The sequence below is a fragment of the Bactrocera neohumeralis genome, chromosome 3 (genome assembly GCF_024586455.1).
Source record: "Bactrocera neohumeralis isolate Rockhampton chromosome 3, APGP_CSIRO_Bneo_wtdbg2-racon-allhic-juicebox.fasta_v2, whole genome shotgun sequence".
Taxonomy (NCBI): Eukaryota; Metazoa; Arthropoda; class Insecta; order Diptera; family Tephritidae; genus Bactrocera; species Bactrocera neohumeralis.
The window spans coordinates 7,086-32,222 of NC_065920.1; the positions used below are offsets into that span (position 1 = coordinate 7,086).

Here is a 25,137-nt window from a genome sequence, read left to right on the forward strand (position 1 = left end):
TGCAACGGCCATAGCTGGTTGAAACTTTTATATATTAAATGGATATTTTCTTATAAATTCTTAAATATTTTTTTACTAATAGTTTGTTTTGTTAATATGCATAAGTAAATAGATAGTGAATGTAAAAAAATATCTCTTGCATTATCTGGCAACACGAACGTGATAAAAAGTTCATTGCTTTTAAAAGTGTCATAAATTGACAGTTCATCCTGTGAAAATATAACAAGAAAAAAGATTTATAATTTGCACAATTCCAACGACGAAAACAATTGGTTATTTTAAACTATTCGCTTTGTTCTCAAATTAAAAAATATAAAAACCTTTTATTTTACAAGTATTAAGTACGATTTACGCCTTTAAAGTAACAGTATAGTAGGGAGGTGAACTATAAGAAAGGATATTTTGATAAATTATTTTGACGTAGGCGAGAGTGGTAACATATTTGATAAGTTAAAAAGAGTTAAATAATTAAAATAGTTAAAAATTTTGTTTGGAGTGTTCCTACACTAACTGCAACAAGTAATAAGGTGATAATTGAATAATGGAAGTTCACCTTAATGAAACTGAATCGCGCTACTTTAGCGATTTGTTTCTTTGTTGTGACGTGGAAAAAGTTGGTAAAATATCAATACTAAAGGCTAAGGAACTGTATCGTTCAGCGAATTTGCAAAATGATAAAATTTTAGAGGTATTTAAAATTAATAAAATACTTTCCTTCTTAATTTCTATTTGCTGAAAATAAAAAAATTCCTTTTTTAAATTAGATAACTGCACTCGTCGGTATACCTTCATCAGCTATACATATCTCTCGAGCACAATTTTATTCGTGTTTAAAACTTATTGCTGCATTTCAAGCAGGATTACAACTGAGGCAAGAGATCATAACTTCAACTCTTCATTTGCCGTTGCCACGTTTCAGCTGGAAAGATTCGCCAAGTAATATTGATACCGATTTTATTGCAAGTGGCTCAAGAATACACCAGTGTACAAATGAGTCAAACTTAATTCCACCGCCTCCAGTCTCTGAGCGAAAAAATTCATTGCCTCAAAAACAAAAAGACTGGATGGTTGAATCCTGTGGAAGTAATACTTTACAGAAAACTATAGCAAACAGAGATGTGGCAAGCACTGATTCTGAAATTGATCATAATGAGTCGAATGAGGGGATTAGCGCCAATCGGGCAGATGAGAGTGGAAGCAGTGGCCATGAAACTGTAAGTAATATCATATACATTTGTAAAAAAGAATCATGTTGCGTATACGCAAAAGACTAAACAACATTCTAAATGAGAATTAAAGATTTATATAGTTGCACATTGATTTTCGAAAATATTATCGTATAAGTACGGTGAAGAAGAATTTATGAATGATTTCCCGTAAAATGTATTAAATGTTGTACATTGAAAATCCCGTGATTAGTTTTAAAATAAATAATATTTTTACAACTTAACATTTTTTTTCGAACGGTAGCTTCGTCTCAGGGGTTCACCAGAAGCATGGAGTACAAACAGTGATAGTCCCACTCCAACAAATAGTGTGACAGATCGTCAATGGGCAAAAGAAACATTATGGCAAGGTTTGTTGGGAGATGAACATCGGCAGCTACTAGGTACAGAAGAAGAATCTTCAGATCGTCATAGTAGTGAGGATGAAAATGATTTAGAAAGCGTATACCAAATAACACCAGAGCAACGCGATTATTACTATAAACAATTTAAATCAGTACAACATGACAATAAGGGTTTTATTTCCGGCCAGGTAGCGAGGTAAAATTATTTCAAAGTTTAAAAGTGAAGATAATATGTTTTGGAAGAAATATTTGCAGAGTTTTTTTCGAAAAATCAAGGATACCAGTTGAAGAATTGAAACATATTTGGCAGTTATGCGACGTATCACGTGACGGCGCTTTGAGTTTGGCTGAATTTATTGCCGCTATGCATTTAGTTGTATTGAGACGTAATAACATACCCTTGCCAGCCATACTACCATCGTGTTTACACCCAACTATACTGCAATTTGGCTCACGGCTTAGTGCTAAATTAACACTGGAACCACCTGAAGCTGACCTGTTACATTTAAATGATGATGAGGAAGAGGACAAAACTGATAATACGGTAATTGCAGCACAAGCAAGTACTGTGAAACGGATAATTAGCGATAAAAATGGAATGGATATTAGCACTTTGTCAACATCATCACAAGTAAGAACAAGACCATGCTTTCATAAAATATTATATTATATAAATTAATAGGCGAGTAATGGATCCAGACAAGGGAATCAGCCATCATTAACACCTCCATCGTTAGCACCTCCAGTAAAGAATCGCAGTATATCTAATTCCCCAATTGTTGAGTCAAACACCACACCCCCTAACTTGACAGTTGAATCAGGTTTAGATAAAACAAAAGATCGAAATTTATGGGCTCCCACGGTAAATATAATAATAAAGGATTAAGTTATTAACAATTTATTTACATTATTATATATAAATAAGGATATACCACCATCTCAATGGACTAAGTTTACGGAATCTCCAACATCAAATGTATCCAGTCCTGGTCCCAAACCAGTAAATTTTGATATGCAGCGAACTGCACAAGCTGTGGTGTCAGACCCACAAATATTGCATCCTGTACCTTTACGGGTCACCCCAGTTGGTAGAATATTTTTTTTACTTTAATATTAAAAATTAATTTCATTAAAATGATCAATTCTGAAATATGGTATTTAGCAGGTACACTTTCTGGAAATGCAATAGGTGCCACTGAAACTGTTAATCAGGACGTCCACGAATTGCCATATAATAAAACCACAAGTCCTAAACAAATGTCATCTGCTTCTACAACTACAATTCCATCAAATTCCAACAACAATAATCCAGGAAATATTGTAATACATAATAGGGAGTCTCTCCAAGCTAATGATTTAAGAGCTATACAGCGTCCTCAAGCAAAAAAATTATTAACAAAAAATATTGGAGCCTTACCTCCACCTCCACAAAGAGAGCCATGTATAAGCAGTAACTCTGGGATCTCCGCTGGTAACGGAGATGATATCGAAATAGTCAATAGCGGCCAAAAGCAACAATTATTACAAAATAAAAAGGATCCTCCTCCATTACCACCGCCGCGTCCCCATCGGCATGGTCGGAGTAGTAGTTTGGATTTAAACAAATTTAAAATTTCTACATCGGGTTATCAACAGACAGAGGTAAACTAGCCGCACTATTAATTAAACTTGCTAACTGTATACGTTTAGATTTATAATAGTCTCAAGTTTCATTGTCATATTAATTTTATTTTAGATTACAGCACAGGCAAGTTTTGATCTACAGACCTCTACTGGTTTTGCTGATTTCACACAATTTTATAACAATGATTTGGTACGAAAAATTGATTTTTCAAAATAATATTTTATTTTAAATAAATGATATATTTTTATAGAAAGATGCAGACTCTGATCAACAACAGTATTGTTTACCGCAATCGCAGCAAACATTATCATCACTATCCACTATTGCAGTGGTTGCAATGCCCCCAACACGTGTTTCTTTGCAACAGTCTAATCAAAGGGTTTCAGCGTTTGAAGTGTATAGAAAACCAAATACACCAAGGAGTTCACAATCACCTATACCCGGAATACAACTGAATAATAGAATACAACAAAGTCAACCGCTCCCTCCAATGTCTAAATCATTTGGAGCAATCGGTAATGCCGTAACAACACAGCATTTACAATTAGTTAACTCATTACCAAATGCAGACATGTATGAAAAACGTATCAATGCTATTAGCGAGACTTTAAAACATGTGTCATTTAGGCAGGATAACAGTATGGGTGATGTGTTGAGGCACCTTCGCGAGCAAAATAATATCTTGTTGCGTTTGTGCAACGATTTAAGTGATGAATTACTCTCGGTACAGGCCCGGAAAGAAGAACTGCGAGTTAAAATGGAAGCGTTTGCACTTACCGAGTTTTCAATACGAAACTGCAATCATCAGCAAACACAAATAGGAACACTAACAAATTCATCCACTTCTGAGCCAGTATCTGCTAATCTTTCTGGTGCGTCCGGCAACTCTGGAATACATTCAAATGTTTAAGCTCATTAGAAAGTATGAAAACTCTACTGTTATATTTATTTTAAATTTCCCTCTCATTAAGTTTTAAATTTTAATATAATGCTAAAATAATTATAATTTCAGCAATAATAAAATAAAACATACAATAATGCTATATGTTATATAAAAACGGGACTAAGAGATATTCAGTTAAGTTTACAGTATTTTTTCGAATATTTTAGTAAATTTATATACAGAGTGGAAAATTATAATAAGAAATGGTTTGTCATAACTAGCATATGATGGCTGGAGCTTCAATTTACTGTATTTAAAAAAATAGGTTCTCCCAACCTTTATTTCGTCACTTAAAATGTGGAATAACATAGTATAACTTTCATTAGTTAACAGGAGAACGAAGAAGCGATGGTAAATAGAAACTACTCATATTGAAACAAAAACTTAATTTTATTTATAAATGGATTATAATCTGATAACTGATGCTTAAAATATACCGAAAAAATTTTAAATTGATGTGGTTAAGCATAATCAATAAAAAACTATTTTTCTTTTTTTTTTGATAATACGTTGTTTTTTTTTAAATGATGATATGTAAATATATGTATCCAAGAATATATATATATATATATATATATATGTGTGTATGTATATACATATGTATATATGTACATATATGTGTATATATTGCTATTCACTTTTAGTTTTGTCAGTTATGTAGGTATAAGGAATAAGCACGATAGACATGCTATTTATATATATTAAAATTGTTATATAATTTACTAAGTAAATTAACTAATACAATAACAAAAAAGTATACTTATTCATTCCGAATTCAAAATAGATCATTCTTATACCATGAAGGAAATGCATTAAAATATTAATTATAAAATATTTATATTACATATTAAACTTTAGTAATTAAACTAATTGAACTATATATAAAAGCCATTTAGCTGTTTTACAGTTGGATATATGTGATTGATTAGAAAGGTTTATACACGTTTATAACCTTTGACTATAAAAAAATTGCAATTTAAGTCAGATCATAAATTTAATATGTTATTAGTAATACATATGTAAATCAATAAAGGTCATGGATCATTTATTAAAATTAAGAGAAAAATTTTGTTTTCTAAAATAATAAAATTAATTATATTGGATAAAATATACCAAATTTTCTCAGTTGATTGTGTAAGTTGTGTAAAAGGACAGCAATTCCTCGAATTTACCCTTCGAAAGTAGTTTTTTCGTTAATTTTTTTGTTTTTAGTCTTTGTGTTACTAATACATGTTTACTCCATTACAGTTACTAAACCGGGACAACACTTCTGACGACAACTACTATATTTAGATATCTGTATATGAAAACTAATGTGACTGTTTTAGCCCATTGATATAGTAGGTAAAAAATATCAGTATTTTTAAATTTTGTATTTCACGAAGCTTCATCATTTTTATATTATATTAAAATAAAATTTGTTACATACTGTTAACTGTTAACCAGACGTGTTGTAGAATAAGCGTAAACCAGAAAAAAATGAATATGAAGCAGAGAACATAAAACATTTTTTTTCACTGTATGAAGTGCAACTCTGCATTCTACTTTTGACGTTTTCTTTTATGATAGTTCATAATTTTTTTCCCAACTGTCGGCATTACCATTAGCGTTGGTAAAATTTCTTTTGTGAACATCTACTTCGATAGTGATTACGGCCTCAAAAGTATATGCAATCTGTTTTGTAATTCTTGTTTTGTAATTGAAAAGATAGTATTAACTTAAGAAATTTAAAGTAAAAACGAAAAGTGGATAAAACATGAATCCTTGATAAAAATCTTTTCGTCCACTCCATTGTCTATGAAACTTTCGGTAATCTCATGCTGATATTAAGCTGTAGACATAATTTTTATATGTATTAAAAAAAATCACAACTAGTGTTATTTATAATTCACCGCTTTTATATGTAAATGTTAATATCGGTGATCACAATAATTGCGCTTTTAAAGAATTCTTTACAACGATTTCGGGGGCGTGGTTATTCAAATTCATACCTTCCTTCAATAAGTCGGGCCAAGGGAATTAAAATGAGTACCAAATATATGGGGGAAAAAGCTGTCAATACTACGTCAGAGGAAATACCAAGCGATGCAGTTTCCAATTGTAGCATCATGTAATTAATTCAGAAACATCAACAAAAACAAATTTAATGATATTTTTTTACAATCCTAAAGCAATTTTAAAGCGGATGATATTCAATGTAGCTACGAAATCGCAACAAGAAATGTAAATATTGTGGTCAATCCTGGCAATCATGACCATGGTTCTTCAAAGGTCAAACTAAAGAACATTGTGGATTACAAGTGGGAATTGAAGAACTATCCTGGTCATTTAATAGCGGTACATATGGACGGAAAACATATTGCCTATGTCATAAACGGTATTCATATTTCAAATACTTAATATATGTATATATTTATAAACTATATAATTTATATTTTATATACAAAAAATATTTAGTTAATAACAAAGTATCGCGTGTGGAGGGTATGGTTCGTGTTGTAAAAGCTCAGACGGTATTGCGAGCTCTCATCAAGGGAATGTCCGGTGAAGTCCTTGATTTACAATTCGCACATATAGAAAGAGAACGCATACTAGCTTCAATTGATATGAATGCCCTATATATACATAAAATAGGCCTTGTCGATGACAATTTACAATGCAGTTTGGTTGTCAAAATAGAGGATCCATTGGCAAATTATACTCCAAAATTTGACAAAATATCATGGTGTCCTTTTATTGATGTTCCCGGTGAAGATGATGAAGATAGTCAATTAATTGTGTGGGCGAGAGGTTCGACGTTACAATGTTTTAATATAAATGTTCTAATAACAGAATATGGAGTAAGAGTTTAATATATTAAAGTAAATAAAACATATATTTATAGATATTTTCATTTAAAAATAATACAGATGGGCGTTATACATCCAAATGATATTTCTATGGGTTATCTTAAAGTCTACGATGAATTGAGTACCGTAAGTTGGGTAGCCCTTTCTCCTGATGGATCAACTTTAGGCGTTGCCAGTATTGATGGTGTCATCCGTTTCTATCAAGTTTATATGCACGACAAGGAGCCTCGTTGTTTACATCAATGGAATCCTCATAATGGGAAACCTATTTCCTCTTTCTTTTTCTTGGACAATTTAACTAGGAATGTTTCCGAGTAAGTATTGAGGTATTTATATTTGATAACATTGCTGAAACTAGAAGATGTATTATATGTGCATAACAACCGTTTTGTTTATATTTTTAGTATTATATTATTTACTAAAACTTAATTTACTTTTTAAAACTATACTTTACAAAACCTAGATTGCCATGAATTTAAAATATCCTATGTCCCTATGTATGCTTAAATCTTTAAAACTACGTAACGGATTTCAATACGATTTTTTTAATAGATAGAGTGATTGAAGAGGAAATACATATGTATAATAACATCCATTAAATAGTGGAGAAATTTTGTTATTTGTTTGAGTTTTCTAATGTGATGTCGTAAATAATTAAAATTTTACATTTAAGGTGCAAACGCAGGCTGATTATAAATATGTTTTATTTGTATAAGAGTAAACATAAATATGAATTTAGGACATGATGAAATAATTAGATAATCGTTATGACCATGAGGGTTATTTACAAAATGTTCATCTTTACAAAAATTGGGTATTTCGTTTCTTATTACTGAGTTATATTTTCATTGACCATTTGTCATTGTTGTTAATTATTAATTTTGTATTAACTTGCTTTAATCTTTATTCGATTTAACGGGTAGGTTATTGCAACAATTTTCACAATAAGGTATTGACAACTGTATTTAAACTTTTGCAGAACTTATTGGAAATATGCTATCACAGGTGCTGCTAATAATACGGAATTTAAGGTGTGGGATTGCAGTACTTGGGAGTGTCTACAATCACTTAACTTTACCACAGCATCTGAAGAATCAAAATTACCACGTTTTATTGCCGAGATTGATCGAACATCTTCATATTTGGTTATTTCGAGTCTAGACACACGTACTTGTTACATCATGCAAATTGTAAATAACAGTAATATTTCATTAGCTAAAGGATCTGATAGTGAGAGTAACAATAATTTGGCAAATATCAGCATTAGTAGCAGTAGTAGTGTTGGTAGTTCCAAATCTCAGTCGAAAAATTTACGTCATCTTGTATATATAAAGAGCATATCTGAGTTTCCACTGAGTTCTGGAATTCTATCATTTTCAATAGTCGACGCGGCTGTAAGACGGTATAAATGTGGAAATGATAACTATATGTGCGAGGAATTTGATGACTACGATGAAGAAACTAATTCTACATATTGTGTAGTAGTGCGAATGTTTATCGTACAATCGAAGAGCATGCAGGAATGTCGTATATTATATCAGCCATCTGTTACTGAAAATACAGAAGTGCGAAGCACTTTATCCGATGATAGTGATGGAGTAAGCGCTTCCCAAGATTCGTCACTCTTAGATAGTGTAAGAAGTTGCATTAATAGTGCTGGTGGTGTGAAAGTTGGTGCAATCGGCTATACAAATAGTACGAATTCGAATAATATACAACACACTCTTATAAAAACTGAACAAGTAGATGAAGAGGTTGTAAAACATAAAAATTATAACGAGACCAGTTCTTTGGAATCAATACTCGGTATTGCTGCAGTTCCATCAACTAACGTTGCTAATCAAATAAATATTCAAACAGCTACGCCTTCTTCAGTTGCTGCTGAAGCAGCCACTTCTTCAATAACGAACGACGTAACTTATAATAGGTCTTGTTCTGCGTCTCCTCAATCAAGCAATACAAGTTTTACCCAAATAAATCTTATGACACCGGATGCATTCAGTACTAATTTAAATGGTAAGATAGTTGAAATTAGTTAATATTATTTATTTTTTCTCTATAGAATCGAGGAAAAATATATTGAATATAATTTTTAGATAAAAAAAAACCTGATTGTGTTAGTTCAGAAGTGTTGAATACGATTTTAATGTTAGCTGGTGTAGCGGGACAAACGCCAGCCCCAAAAGCAGAAAGTATAAATATTTTGAACTTGGTAAATAACAAAATAATCGAAGACCAAGAACATCAAAAATTACAATTGAAACAATCTTTAGATCCACAGAAAAAGTTCATAGGTAATGAGACAAATTAAAACTTTCGTTCAAGAACATTCTACCACTTCCTTCAGCCTATTTAGTAAATATTGAAATGTGTATTTTCTGATAAAACTTGTACTGATAAATTTTAAAATTCCTTCTATATTTTATAATTTTGTGAATTAATTCATGGTTAAAAGCATGTAATTTACTAAAGACAAGAATTTCTAAACTTTCATAAAATATTTTTTTACATAGTGCGAAGTGTATCGTTGAAAGTAAATTGAGTGGTAAGATGAGCGTAATTGGGCGAAGGTACATATAATTACAAATTGAAATTATTGTAATAAACACTTGGATTTCGAATTCAATAGTAATCAGCCACAATTCCGGTCGTAACGTTGACAATGTAGCCAGTGGAGGTTCTAGTCCCAGCCGAGAGGTCCAAGAAATAATGTCTTTACAAGAAAATGAAAGTGGCGATGATGAATTGCTTGAAGAGACTGATAGTACAGAAAAGATGGATAATCAAACAAAGCCTACCGAAATTGATAAGACAGGTATAATTTCTAACAAGATATTTAAAGTTCAAAAAATAATTTTGGTATGTGTAGAATTGATTGCTCCTAAATGTCATTCAACGACCAGTATTCCGAACTGGCCTAAAGGATCAGATACCCATAAGGCTACACCAAAGCAATCAACTGAGCTACAAAATGCGGCTAGTTTAATTTCGCAGGCAGTAAATGCTTCATCAAATATACTTAATAATAATGTCGGTGCCTCTACTCTTAATAGTACTGCCAGCGGTAGCAATAACAATTCGGAAGGTAAAGTGATTGAAAGCAACACAGACATGATGGAGTTAAATGGAAAAATGAATCAGTTAATTGGTATTATTAATCAAATAAAAACGTTCCAGATTAAAACATTTTTATTTTTCTTTGTTATTAGAACTTGTTAAAATCCAGTCAATGCAAATAAACCATTTACAAGCCGAAGTGAGTAGTATGAGGAAGGCAAATCCAATGACATCTACAAAGAGTATGTCTGAATTTTCATTTAAACTTGAAATGCAGCTATCTAAACTAATGGAACAATATCTAAAGCGTTATGAAAATGAACACAAAAAAAAGCTATCTGCTTTTATGGCCGGACGGTTTGTTAATTATTATGTTTGACTCTTAAACTTAATACTAATTTCAACATGATTTTAATCAACAGAGATCAACAAAATAGAGAGTTACGTGATAGTTTTATTCAGATTATGAATCAATATATTTTGACACACTTTGGCGAAGTTGTATCAAAAGTTATTAATATTGAAATTCAGCGTCAGTTAGTACCGATGTTATCTGCAAAAATTGATCATGTGCAACAACAATTACAAATAGATGTCAGTCAGAAGCTAAACACATTTGATTTAATGCTGAATGAAAATATTTCGCAAATTTGTAAAAGCAAAGTAATAATGATAAAGAAATTTATGAGATTAGCAAACATATTAAATTATATTTTTTTAGAACATAATTGATACTATTGGTAAATCCGTTTTGGTGGGTATACAGGGAAGTTTAGAAGCTGCATTTATTGAGTCTATGTCCAGTTCGTTAATACCTGCTTATGAAAAGTCATCTCAACACATGTTCAAGCAACTGCACGATGCCTTTTGTGTTGGAATAAAAGAATGTATGTAGCAAATATTTTCAAATTAAATTAGGAATGTAATGCAATTTTTAACAGTTATGGAACAGTTTGATAACTATCTGCAACATTTGCAACCTATGCAAGACTCTACAGAAGAGGTGCTTAATAAATTTTCGGGCTTTCGTCAGCACTTGGATTCCATATTACTCAAGCATCGCAATACTGTGACGGAAGCCATGCTTGAGACAAGAAAGGATGTGAAAGGACTAGAAATAATTTTGTCCCGACAAATACATGAAACTATTCGTTCTGAGGTAATTCTTTTAATTCATTGACATATGCACACACATATATATATGTGCATGTATATAATAACAATTGTTTACTGTGTATATAGATAAGGAGATGTTTTGAAAATCAAACAACTGCGATACGTTCTCAAACTAATACACCAGCTCCGATGTATGATGCGAAAGACACTATAAAACTATTGCTCCATCAAGGACAATTTAATAAAGCATTTCATCAAGCCCTGCTTGCAAATGATTTGAACTTAGTAGAATACACCCTCAAAAACGCTGACCATACCGCAGTCTTTACACCAGATTGCTGTTTGGAACAGAAAGTTTTATTATCGCTTATTCAACAGATATCGGCCGACATGAGTAATCACAATGAATTAAAGCAAAAGTGAGTCGTAAAAACTTTCATAACCTTCTAAAAAAATAATAGTCATATTATTCTTTCAGTTATTTAGCTGATGCTTTACTCGCTATTAATCCAATGGATTCAATTACGCGTGAACATGCACCAAAAGTATTGCAAGAATTATTCCGTAATTGCCAAATATTTTTGGTAAACAATCCTAAAAATCAACAATGCAGCAACGTGCGTATGCTAATGAAAGCTGTTCAAACATATATGGATCAATTTTAATCCACACTTTATGTCCCCACTTCATAAGCTAAAGTAACATCACCAGCAATTTTTATTTCTGCCTACAAAAATATTAACTTATATATCAATTAAATGGTCATCAATCATAACTAAATTTCGTTGAAAGAGAATATAGTAGATTGAAGATTGGCCAAAGAAATTTTTGAAAAATACAAATAAATTAAAAACTTAAAATTGTTTCTTAAAGTGACGTATTTTTGTAAATTTTATAGAACTCCAATCAATTATTTATAAGTAATAAGTAGAGTATGTAATTGTGTTTTAATACATTTTTTTTTTTGTAACTGTATTATCATTTTTTATTACGACTGTGAAGAATAGACATTTACATTTAGGATTTTTTGATGATCCCACGTTTTTTTTTATCAAAAATATAATACTAATATGTACATTTTATCATACTACACTGTTTCTTTAATTTTCAATACGAAATGACCGAAGCTCTGTACACTTTGCTACAGTTCACTTTAATAAGAACTGCACATTGTCGATTATGGGTATTATATATTAAAATAGTCAAAGAGTTAGATATGCGTGTTAGCGATGATAAATACATTTTTTTAGTTAACTTCTTTCTTTCTTCGTTCTACAATGACTCATCTCTGTAATTGAGTTTGGATTAGATTGGCTGTTGATGTTCTTTATTATTTTCACAGATATCTTCTCGTTACTGACCTTGTCATTAAAAAGCTTTGTCGATTTAAAGTTTTCAAAATAATAACAATAAATTTACCACGCGACAAAAATTAAATAAGCTTTTGAAATCTTAGTTTAAGATTAAATTGGTTATTTTTTTATAAGCCCAGTACCCAACAGATTGTTTTAATTCATAATGTCATGAAAATATATTTTTAAACAACACACAATTATCAAAATAACTTTTTTTGGTATTGGAGTTATCAATTAAAAAAATACGTTTTCTGTTTGTATCCATAATGTCAAAATCAGTTGTTTTTTCTTTTTCTCAGGAATTTTCTTTTTGTTTTTGATGATTTTTGGGTTATTTACAACGTATTCGTATTCGTTTATCACTCAAAAAATGCATTTTGAGTCGTTTTCGCTTGTGTATAAAAATTTGAGTGGATAGATTCTCTAAGGACGCTTTTACGTCTTTGGGTTTATTTTCACAAGAAATTTCGAAATCATCTGATTTTATTTGTATTAGCTGACCAATAAAATTAAATCGCTCGTTAACCTTGTAAGCGAAAAGCTTGTTTTAAAGTGCACTATTCAATTCATTAATGACAGAAAGTAAAGTTTTCTTATAAAATGTGTCTCACTTTAAATGTTGCACTGCCGATGTCTGAAAACCAAGAGTTTGAAAGCAACTTCTAGGCAAAATCCGTGGATTTTAAAAATTCTTATTGAAAAACGTTGCGATAGTCAGGAAGTCTGAAATAAGCGGTGAATGATAGTTCTCGAGATAATAATTATCTACCAACCTGTTTTGTTTTTGGTAAGTTAATTTTCATCGAAATTTTCTAACGATAGCTCCAGGTCCATCGAGTTTAATATATCTCCCTCTTCCATCGCTACAGTGCGTTGCAAGATTTTACCTTTTCAAACTCACTTATATGTACATAACTTTATGTTACTATTAATGTTTCAGATTTGCAATGTACCATGTATTGAACAGTGATGATTATTCACAAAAAACTCTGAGTGGAAGATTTTAATTTGCTAACAATACCTTAGAAGAACTAAACCATACTTTGATTTGATGGGCAAGAATATCTTGCAATACAAATATTAAGATTTTTAACACCCGTTATATAAAAAACCATTTGCAAGTTTAGAAAAACATTATGAATTGCTGATGAGCATTCCTATAGATTTTGCGAAAAATATTTTAATAAAACTTATAAATTTATTTTTTAGCACTACGCATAAAAATATTTTTTTTTTTTTTGTATTTCCCAGATAACTGCTTTGAGAGTGTGTATTATTATATTACAGTCAAATGATAACGAAGAAATTTCTATTACTATTTTTGGTCCATACTTACGCATATACATACATATACATATGTATAGTATGTATACATTTGTTCTAATGAACGTTGTTCAATATTTTCTCTACATTCATATGTATATAGCGTCATAAATCAGTTATTTTAACGCAGTAATAGTTTCCCATACCTTTTACTATAGCGGTGATGATTAATTAGATTTTCGGTTAATTTAAAAGTTGATAAATTTTAAAATATTAAATAACTACTTGCTTGTTTTTACAAATAAAATGCTTTCAAGTGCTAGAAGTCCATTTTTAAAAATTAGATAGCTGTATATTGATACGTTCATATGTGTATTTATTTAAGTAGATGCTTATGTTTAATTATTTCCTAATCTCTTTTCAAACAAAACGAATGTATTTGTTGATTGTTTTAAGTTGCATTTCAAATATTTTATGGTAGTTTTATTGCAAATGCTTTTTATCTGTGACAATAGCAATACATTTTAAGTGCATCTATATTTATACAATAGCTTTGACTTCCGTATAAATTAAGCCGGGTTATAGAGCCTGTAAGCCTCTTTGTATACCCTGATATACGTACCGTTGACTCAAATACTGCCAATCCAGGTTTAGTTTGTAATCTTAAAGAAATGTCGTTAGCATAATCATCATTAACTTCCTTGATAATAGTATAATGTGGTCCCAACAAAACTGCATCCAGTATAGAGTTTAAATAAAGTATCCTGCATTGTGGATACGGTTTCAATTGTTCGTTGATTAATTTGACCACATAACGGGCCGCTTCCTGTACCCGTACATCATTCGTTGGCATTTCTGTTCGTTGATAGCATGTGCACCAGTACGAAGCAATACCCGCGTTTTCACAAGTGCGGGTCTCAGGTACAGGAAGAAATAGACTAATACCTCTGGGAATCGTATCAAAATCATGGAGCTCTTTAGAGCGGGCCTTTAACGTGGATGGTTGCAAATTATGTAAATTAAGTAGATCCAAAAATGTCGCATATACATCATAGGCAGTTATTAATCGTTTGGCATTGATTTCCAGATTAGCAACAGCTTCAGCATATCTTTGCTTAAACCAAGACGGATAAATGGCTATGAGTAAGGGTTGTCGTTCTTCCATCATACCTTGGTATGTTCCATGAAATGAGCCCCAGCGTAAGCCCTGATCGCTCGTCAGAAGAATTATTGTCTTATTTAAAATCCCAGTTTCTTGGAAATGCTCAAATAAATTAACAAAATCATTATCCAGTAATTTTGGCATATATATAAAGTCGTGAGTCATGGACGCAAGCCAAAAGAATGAAAAGAAATTTTCTTTTTGAAGGAATGGATTCAGCTTATGGATCATTTCGAGTACCAAATCAATTGTGCGTCGTCCTCCCATACATAAATTAACGCTAAAGGAGTAATAATAACCAATATGATTCTCCATTTCCATAACCACGGGGCGTATATAATAGTCGGTGGGGGGATGACTGAAAATTGTGTCCATACTGAAAAGGCTGGTTCGAGCGACATCTTCGAGAAACGAAGTCATATATCCTGCTTCTTTGAATCGTTTCCATATAAATGGACATTCAGTGAAATGTAATTTTTTTGCCCGCATACAAGATAATTTCAACTCATCTGCAGCGAGGCCAGTAAGAAGTGGAATTAGATTGGAATAGGCGTTGTCACCCACTTTATTAAAACCCCAAAACTCAACATAATTTAAGCGCTTTCGAATGTAATCGACAGTACGCTTCATATATCGTAAAGAGTTTAAATGTGATACACTGTCAATTCCTAAAATCATTATAGAAAGCTGTTGTGTAGACTCATTTATATCATCGCCCCTTACATGTAAGTAGTCACTGAAGTTTTCTTTTTTTTTAACTCTTGTTACCCTTTTATTAATTTTATTTTTCTCACTTTTCGTAAAATAATTCGTTCTTGGTTGTGTTTTATTTACAGCAAAAAAGTGGTAGTCTTCATAGAAGTATTGTCTATGTTTTTCTGAGCAACGAACTCGTATAAATTCTATTTCGGGTGCAATTTCAATAGACTGGTTGAAAAGCAACTTGAATGGAACTACATCACCGAATGTACTACTTGAAATTTTGTAGTTGTGTTTTAGCGGCCTATAGTGGCAATTGATGTTGCTGGTATCATTTATTTTATAATAAAACATTAATTCTTCGTCGGTTATGGTCCACCAAAAACGTGAACCCACCTCGCTTGCTCGGGTTATAGCTTTCTTGCATGTCAGATTTGGTGGTAATCCCATATATTGCATTAAGCGATAGTTAGTCACATCAAAATGTGGAATGTGGCAACCTGGAGTGTTTACAAAATAGGTTTGGCTAACGTTATACTGTGATTCAATGCGAGCTATAAATTCGAAACGATCCCGAAATTTAATGATTTTTGTACGAATATTGTAATCCACGAATAGATATGCGAAAAAACATACACACAATATAACAAATATGATTTTTTTACAATTAAGTCGACCTTTGTCCGAGCTGTGATAGTACCGGTAATAGTGTTGGAGATCTCGTTTCATCATATATTTCGGGTCCAACAGATATTTTTGCCTATAAAAAATAAAAATAACAAATATTAAAGATCTTGTATCCATATACAATGAGTCAAAGAAAAGGTACATATTTATCGTAATACTTCAAAAATTAAATTAAAACTATAGTTATATAAAATAAAGATGTGCAGTGAAGAAAGACCATTCAACATAAATATAAACACATCATTTTCCAGTAGTTCACCGCCACTAGACAATAATAATTTTTAAGGAAAATTAGAATAAGCACGGCAATTTAAGAATACTTTCTCATAATCCTTCTTATATTTTTGGCCTTTCCTTAAATATAGTATTTGGTAAATAGTTATTACATAGACTTGTTTTTAAAGGCATAAACTTACTCATTCCTGAAAGTTAGTGTTAATGCATACAAATATATGAATATGAATTTTTTCCTAGTGCCATTATTTTTCTTGTCACACAAAAGGAAATTATATTACGAATACATAATTTTTTGCATTTACTGATAATTCGCTTACTCATAGCTCGTATCGTGGTATTTTCGTTTATTTTTATCGTAATGGGATGTCTGCATTTTTCCTTTATTGCCAATATTTTACTTAATTTTAACTAAAATTTACTTAATTTAATGCCGAGCCTTTGAGTTCTCTTTCTGACGTTTCATTTAATCTGGTAAATAAAATTTTGTTCGAGCGCATGCTCAAAGAAACGAACAGGGATGCTGCGATTTTTTCTAGCTTAATTGCAGGACATTTATTGTTTGAGTTGGCATTTATTTTTATGGGATCAGATAAAACATACCATTTGTTTATAGATGAGATATGTATAAAAACATAGTAGTTAGCCCGTTTGTGCATTACTATTGTTATATTCGTTGGAGAAGGAGAGATGCGTATAACGTTATATATGTAGTTTATAAAATATTATTATAATCATATCAGACCACAAATTCGCCCAATTTACATAAAACGCCAATCAAATCGAAGAGTCAAAATTTCTAATTAGTTTCATCTGATCAATACCTCAATTAAAGAATGATAATATTCACAAAGCAGGTTTTAAAAGCACGAATCTCTGCATTTTTTTTATTCATTTGGTAATTCATTGGAATATTTAAACCCCATATAAAATATAAAATTGTGAAATATTCCGGTAAATTCTCATATCATATGTTAAAGATGTCTTTCATAGTACGATAATTTATTATTTAATTTAGCTTAACAATTTTAATTTTATAATTCAAGGGTTTTAGTTATCTGGATACCGATCTCTTCATTTAGGATGAATTTCATTCATTTATTTTAAAATGTGGCTTAAGTCTAGTTGACTTTATTATTATAACTAAGTATATTATCAAAGTGTAAGGTATCTTATAACAACTGCGTGGAAATATGGTGTCTAGCATACTTTTTTTCCCACAATATCAAAAGTAAATGAAGGTCTGTATTCTTCTAGCCCCAGTATGCTCAATATTGTGATTTCCGATGTTCCGGTTGATTTTATACCCAGAAAAACGTAATAAAATGTTCTAATAAAAAACAAAAAAAAATTAAACTGTTATTGATAGTAATAACAAGAGTGAATGATGTTTAGTTTAAACTGAAGTCGGATGGTCGTTGATGTTAAAGACCGTTTTTTAGACATACAAACGGGCACGAACATATCTACCATATATAACTATCTACAGTGAGGCTTCAAATTATTCAAGAAATAGATCAGGTGTACGCCCACAAATTTAAAATTAAACTACATCGGAAATCATTAGACTTACACCAATTATGTATGTATATAACAATTTTCTAATGATATTTTTAGAATCATCCATAGTACTAATTCGAAAAATTTGCTCAGCATTGGCACCATTCGGGACAAAGGGTTTTTCTCCAGAATTCGTCGTCTTGCCGTTCTTGAAGGAATTTGTGCACCTAATTATTGTTGAATGCCTGCAACGAACTGAAACAGACCACGCATCCACAATATTGCAATATTTTGATAACCTTCGTCGTGGGCGGCCCTTTTTGTCACATATTTTTGCCTTTTCGTGTGACCCTTTTTTGACGCACTTTCTTTGAACAATGATTCGCTCGACCCATTTTTTCATACTAGTTGCAAAGTCGTTTATTACTAGTGGACTTGATACAGGGTATATATATACTTATATATACATATGTATATTACTTATGTATATTGTATTTTATGTGCGGACTCATATTGACAATAAGTAGAAAAATGTATGCACTTATTGAAAATGCTCCCGCTCGTTAACAAGACGAAATAGCCACAGCGCTTTTTTTCCAAATGCTTAAGGCGCTCAGAATTCGTTGTAAAATGTTTTTTTTTTTGTGTTTGATGTTAAGTCCTTACTATTACAACCCAATTGAAACCAACTCGCACACACATGTATGTATAAATGTAAATACATATACATATGTATTAAAGCATACTGCATCGGATACATTATTAATTATAACAACCACAGAAACATGATGATTTATAAGCAAAAACTATATGTATATATCGAAAAGACGGATAATTTTGAAAAAGCATTTCTCTGTTTGATGTGGCAATGACTTAAGAAGCTGGTATGGAAAAAACATGTTTTAATGACCATAAAAATAAGAATGCAAAGTAAATATGTTATACATATGTACTTCCAATATGTGTAAATACATATGCATAGGATACACAAACATAGTAAAGAAGTTCTACTATAAAAAGACATGACCAAAGTCGTAGTAGCACCAGTGCAACTAAATATTACCATTCAAACAGATGGATTAAAAAAATCTTGAAATAGTCGTTGTAAAACTTCGAAAGAAATATAATATATTCATGGAAAGTACTTGAGACAAACTGTTAGAGGTCTTCTCTATTGAATATTGTAATCGAATTAGTGTCATATATCCTTTCTTCATCATAATTTTTGACGTGGAATTTCTTTAGTTTTCGAACCATATTTCTGATATACATACTGAACTAATAAATGATTGGAAATGCATCATAAAACATTGAGAGTATATATGCAGAAAATTAAGAGTAATATAGGACAACAGACATTTTTTCATGTATTTTCAATTTTACGTGAACGTTATTATTCCAATATCCAAGTCTCCGTTCGAACACCGCAAAAACAATATGCTTTTCTTTTAATTGCATTCGTACTGCTGCAATATGCCGACTTACGTATGTGTTGTCACATATCAGCAAATCATCTAACACCAAACAGTGATGACGCAAACTATCTAATAAACGGGGCACATTCAACAGGCGGCAAAACGAACAGTATTACCGCTACTGAGAAGAGAGTAATTAGCAATACTAGCAAGGGTGATATCGAATACAGTCAAATTGCCAACAACAAACGACGTATTGGTAGTGGTCAACCTGAGGAGATTTTTAGTCTTGATGATCGGGTCGAAGCCAATTATGATGAGTATCCGGTGAGTTATTGCTAGTGATAATAATGAAGATAGCCGTTGTCACTCCAATAAGCATGTCTAGATCAAACCATTACATGTACATATGCTTTGATACAATTGAAATCAGTCTTCCCAGTAATTGGATAATAGGCTCTTTCCAAATATTTTCACATGAAAGTAACTTTATCATTGACCATTATCCGATGTTGGCAAAGCAAATACTTCTTTACTATTGCACCAATGAGGTTCTATTGTCAATTGTTCTGAATTAAAATAAAAATTTAATAAAAATTGCATACAATCATAAAAATTTGTATGCTAAAGCTCTACTGTTTACATGGTACATATATACATACAAGTACACAGCAATATTTAATGAAACTTTACTCTGCTTCTGCATGTAGTTGACTGTAACATACCTATACCAAAATTACCAATTACTATACGTCAAGGGTTAAATTTACTTTTTTAGATGGTAGTACCTAAGCGAGCTGCTCTTTTGTTAGACCGACTCATGGTTGCTTTACATCATGCTCTAGAAAAAGAACGTCGTAAAATAAGCGATTTTTATGCGGAACAGAACGATAAAAACGCCAACATGAAAGGGGATAATAATCCTAATAATGATGATGATTATGAGCAAATCAATGGTAATCATATGTACAGCGATGATGATCCTTCAGTTGTGATGGATTACGATTTCAAAGACTTAAATTCCATAAATCGTGCCACTGGTGAAACTGTAAGTTGGATAATTAAAGCATAATTGCATTGAGATTTGGGCATGTGTGTGAGAAATTTTCAGTTAATGGCAAAGAGCTTTCAGAGAAGAGGAAGCAATAACTTGGATTTGAGAGGAAACCTTGGCAACGTCGAAGATGTAGCGATGCTTACGGGTGCTGCGGCAAGAGATGACGATTCTGGTGATTTAAATGGTATTATTGGTCGAAACGGAATGGGGAATACAGGACGTATATACTGGCGTTGTTATTTCAATGCAGTAAGCTGCTTCTAAAAGTAAAAGTGCTACAAATAGTTTAAATGTGAAGTATATGTATGTATTTGAAAAGGCATATATTCGAATGTTATAAATATGATTATATACATATGTAGTACGCATGTAACATTGTAAATGTATACGTACACATTTTTCTTATTACGTACCTACATACATTCCCATGCTTAAATGAGAAACCATTATACAGATACATATTCTGGCAATTCCAAATTTATTCCTACGTACCATTAAGGATCACTGCTTATATATATCTATGTATGTATAAATGTGTACGGAATTGCGACGAATTAACTCAACATTTCCATAAATTACATACGTTCATCATATTTTCCATAATGATTTTTGCAGAAAATAAGCAAGTATGTGCAACCCTTATAAATTATAATATATTATAGGATATAGATGTGACACCTATTTCCATTCATGTTATAATAAATTTATTTGTAAAAAAATTGTTTGTGTGGCTTCTCTTTTGATTAATTTATGACTTTCATTCTGTTTGTTACCTAAGTATGTATTTATCTACATATCGTAGGTAAAGCGTGGACAAAAAAATTACTTTAATTATCTACACGAGGAAACTAAACTAATAATTATATTCTAATACACAATTTTCCTCTCGCTCTCTAAAGTGTTAATGATTTTTATATAAAAGCATACACTTAAAGGTTATGTGCAGTTAGAGTTATACGTCAAATGTTGAGCAATGATAACAGATTTTGTTTCTTGGTATCTTTTTAGCCTTCTCATAAGCGAATTATAACTTCTGTATTGCTCATACGACATGGTTCCTTATGACTGTTAAATGCCTTTGATGCATAACAATAAATTTTAAAGAAATTCTCAGATAAAAATCATTACAATCTTTATGTTAGGTCAGGAAAATTCGTAGATTTGCTTGTTTGGATATAAAAAATTTATTGCAATAGATCGAAAAATTCGATATGTAATACATAGAAAAGTAAAATGTTTTGGACATGGCTTAAATTAAAAAGAGCTTGTCTACGTTAAATCCGTTTTTAGGATAAAACTTCAGAGGGCGTTTGTAAATATAAGAAAATTAACTTATGAAATAACGGAACCACTAATGGTTTTTAATGTAGTTTTATATTTGCCTTTTGCTAAAGCTCGTTCTTACGCTTTTATTTTTCTTAGTATCTTTTTAGGAGAGGATCTATAAAATATAAATAATCAACATGACGACCTGAGCCGATTTATACATGTTCGTCTGTTTGTCCGTCCGTCCGTTTTATGTATATATGGAGTTCCTCAGTTTTTGAGATATCGATCTGAAATTTTTCACTCGTCTTTTTTCGCATTAAAGCATATTGCTGCCTTACAAGATGTACGAGGGGATCAAGTGCTTGCCTGAAAATATTTTTTATTTGACGAGATATGTCCGAGCAATTTGAATGGGTTATTATTTAAGCCGAGGGTGCAATTTCCGAATAATATTCAGGCCGGGTCAATATGCATATAGCTGAACACAAACTGAACGATCGGACACAAGTGCTTGTATGGAAAATTTTTTTTCGACAAGATTTTCCCGAAATTGGGCATGGGTTATTGCCCAAGGCAATGATGCAATCTTCAAAGAAATTTTTCAGATTGGATAACTATAGCATATAGCTACCATACATACAAACTGATCGATCGGAATCAAGTACTTGTATCCAAGATATTTTCATTTGAGGATATATTTTCTGCAGTTCTAGTACGGAATCTGTGGCATTTGTGCCGAGTATTACAGCTTCGTTTTTTTTTGTTAAAACTGTTTTCAACATAATTCCATTACTCCATTTTTAAGCTAAAAACGATCGTATGAACATGTGTACTGATGTAATATTTACAATTGAAATACACAAAGTTTCTAATAGTAAATTTATCCACAGCAATATTTACATATTAAACATTGTAATTCATAGACTAACATGGAACATTGCTTTCCTCTTGATGCTTAACTATATTAACCAATAAAACTTTTTAATGTATTCCTCAGACATAAAGAGGAGTCGCCATTGATAACAACATTCGAACAACGTTGTTAATGGGTAAGGATACATACAAATGTACATGAATATATACGTAATGTATATTTCATAGAGTAAATGTATGTATGTATAATAAAAATTCTTAGTAGAAAAGGACAATCTTTTCTTTTTACAAACACAACAAGTAAACGTGACATCACTTTTACTCTACGAGCTCTTTGAAGCGGTCCTTGCATAATAATGCAAAGTTTGCAATACACTTGTAGTTGTAATGTGCAAAATGTACTTATGAATCGTTGTAATAGTAGAAGACGAGGAGTAGTTAAATTGACAGGCAGATATCTAACTAATAAGTCATAATTTAACATAAAAATATATATTTTATTGCCATGCTGGCTCAAACCTCAAATGGATGGTCAAGTGAATTTAGGCATATAGACATATGTACATATATAGATACATATGCACGTATGTACAAATGTATATACTATATATACAGTTTAAGTAGCAAAAGAAACCCTGCAAATAGTAGAGTCACAGTACGTTGTAACTAACACTAGTGACCGAAGTGTTCCAAACATATGAAGAAAATATAGTCACCATAACATTTTGTTGTCATTGGACATTGCATAGTATAGGACCACCCATCAAACTCCAAATAGTAGAGTCACAGTACGTTGTAACTAAAACTAGTGACCGAAGTGTTCGAAACATATGAAGAAAATATAGTCACCATAACATTTTGTTGTCATTGGACATTGCATAGCATAGGACCACCCACCAAACTCCTTCGTCTAGTCTAGTAGAGTATATACTTATAAAATATCATCAATTATTATGGTATTATTGTACCATGTTTTTGATGAGTAATAGGTAAAACAGCGTTGCTATCCTTGTTTTTGTCCAATAAAACAATGGTTTTTATTACCATAGATCTTTTTATTTATTATAATGCAATTAATGATATAATTTAAACTTAAATTATTGAAATTATTTATTGAAGTACTTAAACATTAAAAATATACCTATGTTACAGTTATTTTAAGGTATAAATCAAAGGAGTTATACTTAATTTTCTCAATTGTTGTCATTGAATTTCCCCACTAGTTTTGAATTGTTATCATCTGTTATAGGGGGGAAAACTTGCAGTTCCTCTCTTTGAGGTAGCTCTCCAACAGACCTATGCACTAATACACCAACAACAAAGTTCTAATTATGTAAAAATTAAATAGTTTAGATAAGTTTATGATGTCATATTTCAAAATAATAAAACTTAATATAGTAGTACACTTGTTTGTAACAAGGCAATGAAAAAAACAGCCACAAAGCGGCGCCGTTTCCACGAATTTGAAAATATGCCTCATTTGCATCTATCAATTTTTTGTTTGTTTCAAAGAAGCATTTCAAGTGCCTTTTTTTAATACTGAACATACTCACTAATCACTCAATAGATATTAAAATTATTCACTTTTGCATAATAATATGCACAATATTTTTTCAATTTGTGTAAAATGACGCGTCTTATTTCGTGAAAAAAAATCAACAACTGAGTAAAGATCTATTAATAACAGTAAACAGAACCGAATAAAAGAGCATTATGGTCCAGTGCAGCGTAACATACGGTTAGATATGTAACCAGGTCTGTTTTAAAGCAAGGTCACTTGGACCATGTGGTCCTTAAATTTTCGCAAGGAATATTTTCGCTTATACATTTCCATTCTCCTTGACGAGGAGAAATTGACTGTTTTTGCCAAATTAAAGTAAATAGTTAATGAATATTTGCAAAAGAGTATACGAGTTTTTTTGGCCCAATGTTTGTTTGTAACACCTAAAGCAAATTCAAGAAGATACACTTTTTTTACCTAGAGATTCTTTCCAAAAATCATTGAAATTGCTTACATATTGACCGATAGTTTAGGTATTAAGTCAATCGGAAGTTCGAATTATTTTTATTAGATATGTATAAGGAAAGTATTCACTCTATTTTACCAATTTTTGGCACGTGGCCTAATTTAAAAAATTTGTAGCCAACAGATGTCCCTCGATATTGCCATCCTGTGTACCGTACTATTACAGTCATGCATCCTAAGTGCTTAATTATTGCACTTATTGGACTTCGTTTAATGGCGTTTTGTGGCCGAGGCAGTGATTCGATTACGCCCATACCGACCTTCCTTGATTTCCAAAGAACATTATAGCAAGTTTCATCAGGATATCTCAATTTTTATTTATGTTATTGTTTGCGCGGTAAGAGGGGCGTACAGGCAGTCACCCTGATTTAAACTCTTCTTGCCATGGTGATCATTTATACATTATATATGTATATCCCTATATATTGACTAGCCTTA

At 31.4% G+C, this 25,137-nt stretch overlaps 4 protein-coding genes across 12 annotated transcripts; 3 read left to right on the plus strand and 1 right to left on the minus strand.

Moving 5' to 3' along the window:
• Positions 1–208: 208 nt before the first annotated feature.
• Positions 209–4,637, plus strand: LOC126752313 (ralBP1-associated Eps domain-containing protein 1). 5 transcript variants are annotated; one of them, XM_050463026.1, is made up of 10 exons: positions 209–688; positions 765–1,214; positions 1,471–1,766; positions 1,814–2,201; positions 2,253–2,432; positions 2,496–2,658; positions 2,733–3,211; positions 3,306–3,383; positions 3,445–3,767; positions 3,822–4,637. In XM_050463026.1, the coding sequence occupies exons 1-10, from the start codon at positions 542–544 to the stop codon at positions 4,102–4,104; spliced, it is 2,787 nt and encodes a 928-aa protein (XP_050318983.1). In that variant the 5' UTR covers positions 209–541; the 3' UTR covers positions 4,105–4,637. The 5 variants fall into 5 exon arrangements, with proteins under 5 accessions (XP_050318983.1, XP_050318979.1, XP_050318980.1 ...); XM_050463022.1 differs by having other exon boundaries at positions 3,445–4,637; XM_050463023.1 differs by having other exon boundaries at positions 2,736–3,211; positions 3,445–4,637.
• A 1,089-nt stretch (positions 4,638–5,726) lies between these two features.
• Positions 5,727–12,031, plus strand: LOC126754275 (enhancer of mRNA-decapping protein 4 homolog). 3 transcript variants are annotated; one of them, XM_050466308.1, is made up of 15 exons: positions 5,730–5,946; positions 6,084–6,247; positions 6,309–6,514; positions 6,595–6,977; positions 7,047–7,300; positions 7,966–9,002; positions 9,083–9,280; positions 9,616–9,801; positions 9,856–10,134; positions 10,196–10,400; positions 10,466–10,706; positions 10,765–10,930; positions 10,985–11,202; positions 11,286–11,578; positions 11,638–12,031. In XM_050466308.1, exons 1-15 carry the CDS (start codon positions 5,935–5,937, stop codon positions 11,822–11,824), a joined length of 4,029 nt encoding a protein of 1,342 aa, XP_050322265.1. In that variant the 5' UTR covers positions 5,730–5,934; the 3' UTR covers positions 11,825–12,031. The 3 variants fall into 3 exon arrangements, with proteins under 3 accessions (XP_050322266.1, XP_050322265.1, XP_050322264.1); XM_050466307.1 differs by having other exon boundaries at positions 5,730–6,247; XM_050466309.1 differs by lacking the exons at positions 11,286–11,578; positions 11,638–12,031 and having other exon boundaries at positions 5,727–6,247; positions 10,996–11,090.
• Positions 12,032–14,132: 2,101 nt separating this feature from the next.
• Positions 14,133–17,021, minus strand: LOC126754276 (uncharacterized). Of its 2 annotated transcripts, none has more exons than XM_050466310.1 (2): positions 16,880–17,021; positions 14,133–16,398 (listed from the first exon to the last, which is right to left on the minus strand). In XM_050466310.1, the coding sequence occupies exons 1-2, from the start codon at positions 16,933–16,935 to the stop codon at positions 14,277–14,279; spliced, it is 2,178 nt and encodes a 725-aa protein (XP_050322267.1). In that variant the 5' UTR covers positions 16,936–17,021; the 3' UTR covers positions 14,133–14,276. The 2 variants fall into 2 exon arrangements, with proteins under 2 accessions (XP_050322267.1, XP_050322268.1); XM_050466311.1 differs by lacking the exon at positions 16,880–17,021 and adding an exon at positions 16,742–16,855.
• A 115-nt stretch (positions 17,022–17,136) lies between these two features.
• On the plus strand, positions 17,137–21,201 carry LOC126754277 (uncharacterized). Of its 2 annotated transcripts, none has more exons than XM_050466313.1 (3): positions 17,137–19,801; positions 20,253–20,522; positions 20,586–21,201. In XM_050466313.1, the coding sequence occupies exons 1-3, from the start codon at positions 19,355–19,357 to the stop codon at positions 20,793–20,795; spliced, it is 927 nt and encodes a 308-aa protein (XP_050322270.1). In that variant the 5' UTR covers positions 17,137–19,354; the 3' UTR covers positions 20,796–21,201. The 2 variants fall into 2 exon arrangements, with proteins under 2 accessions (XP_050322270.1, XP_050322271.1); XM_050466314.1 differs by having other exon boundaries at positions 20,607–21,201.
• Positions 21,202–25,137: the final 3,936 nt, after the last annotated feature.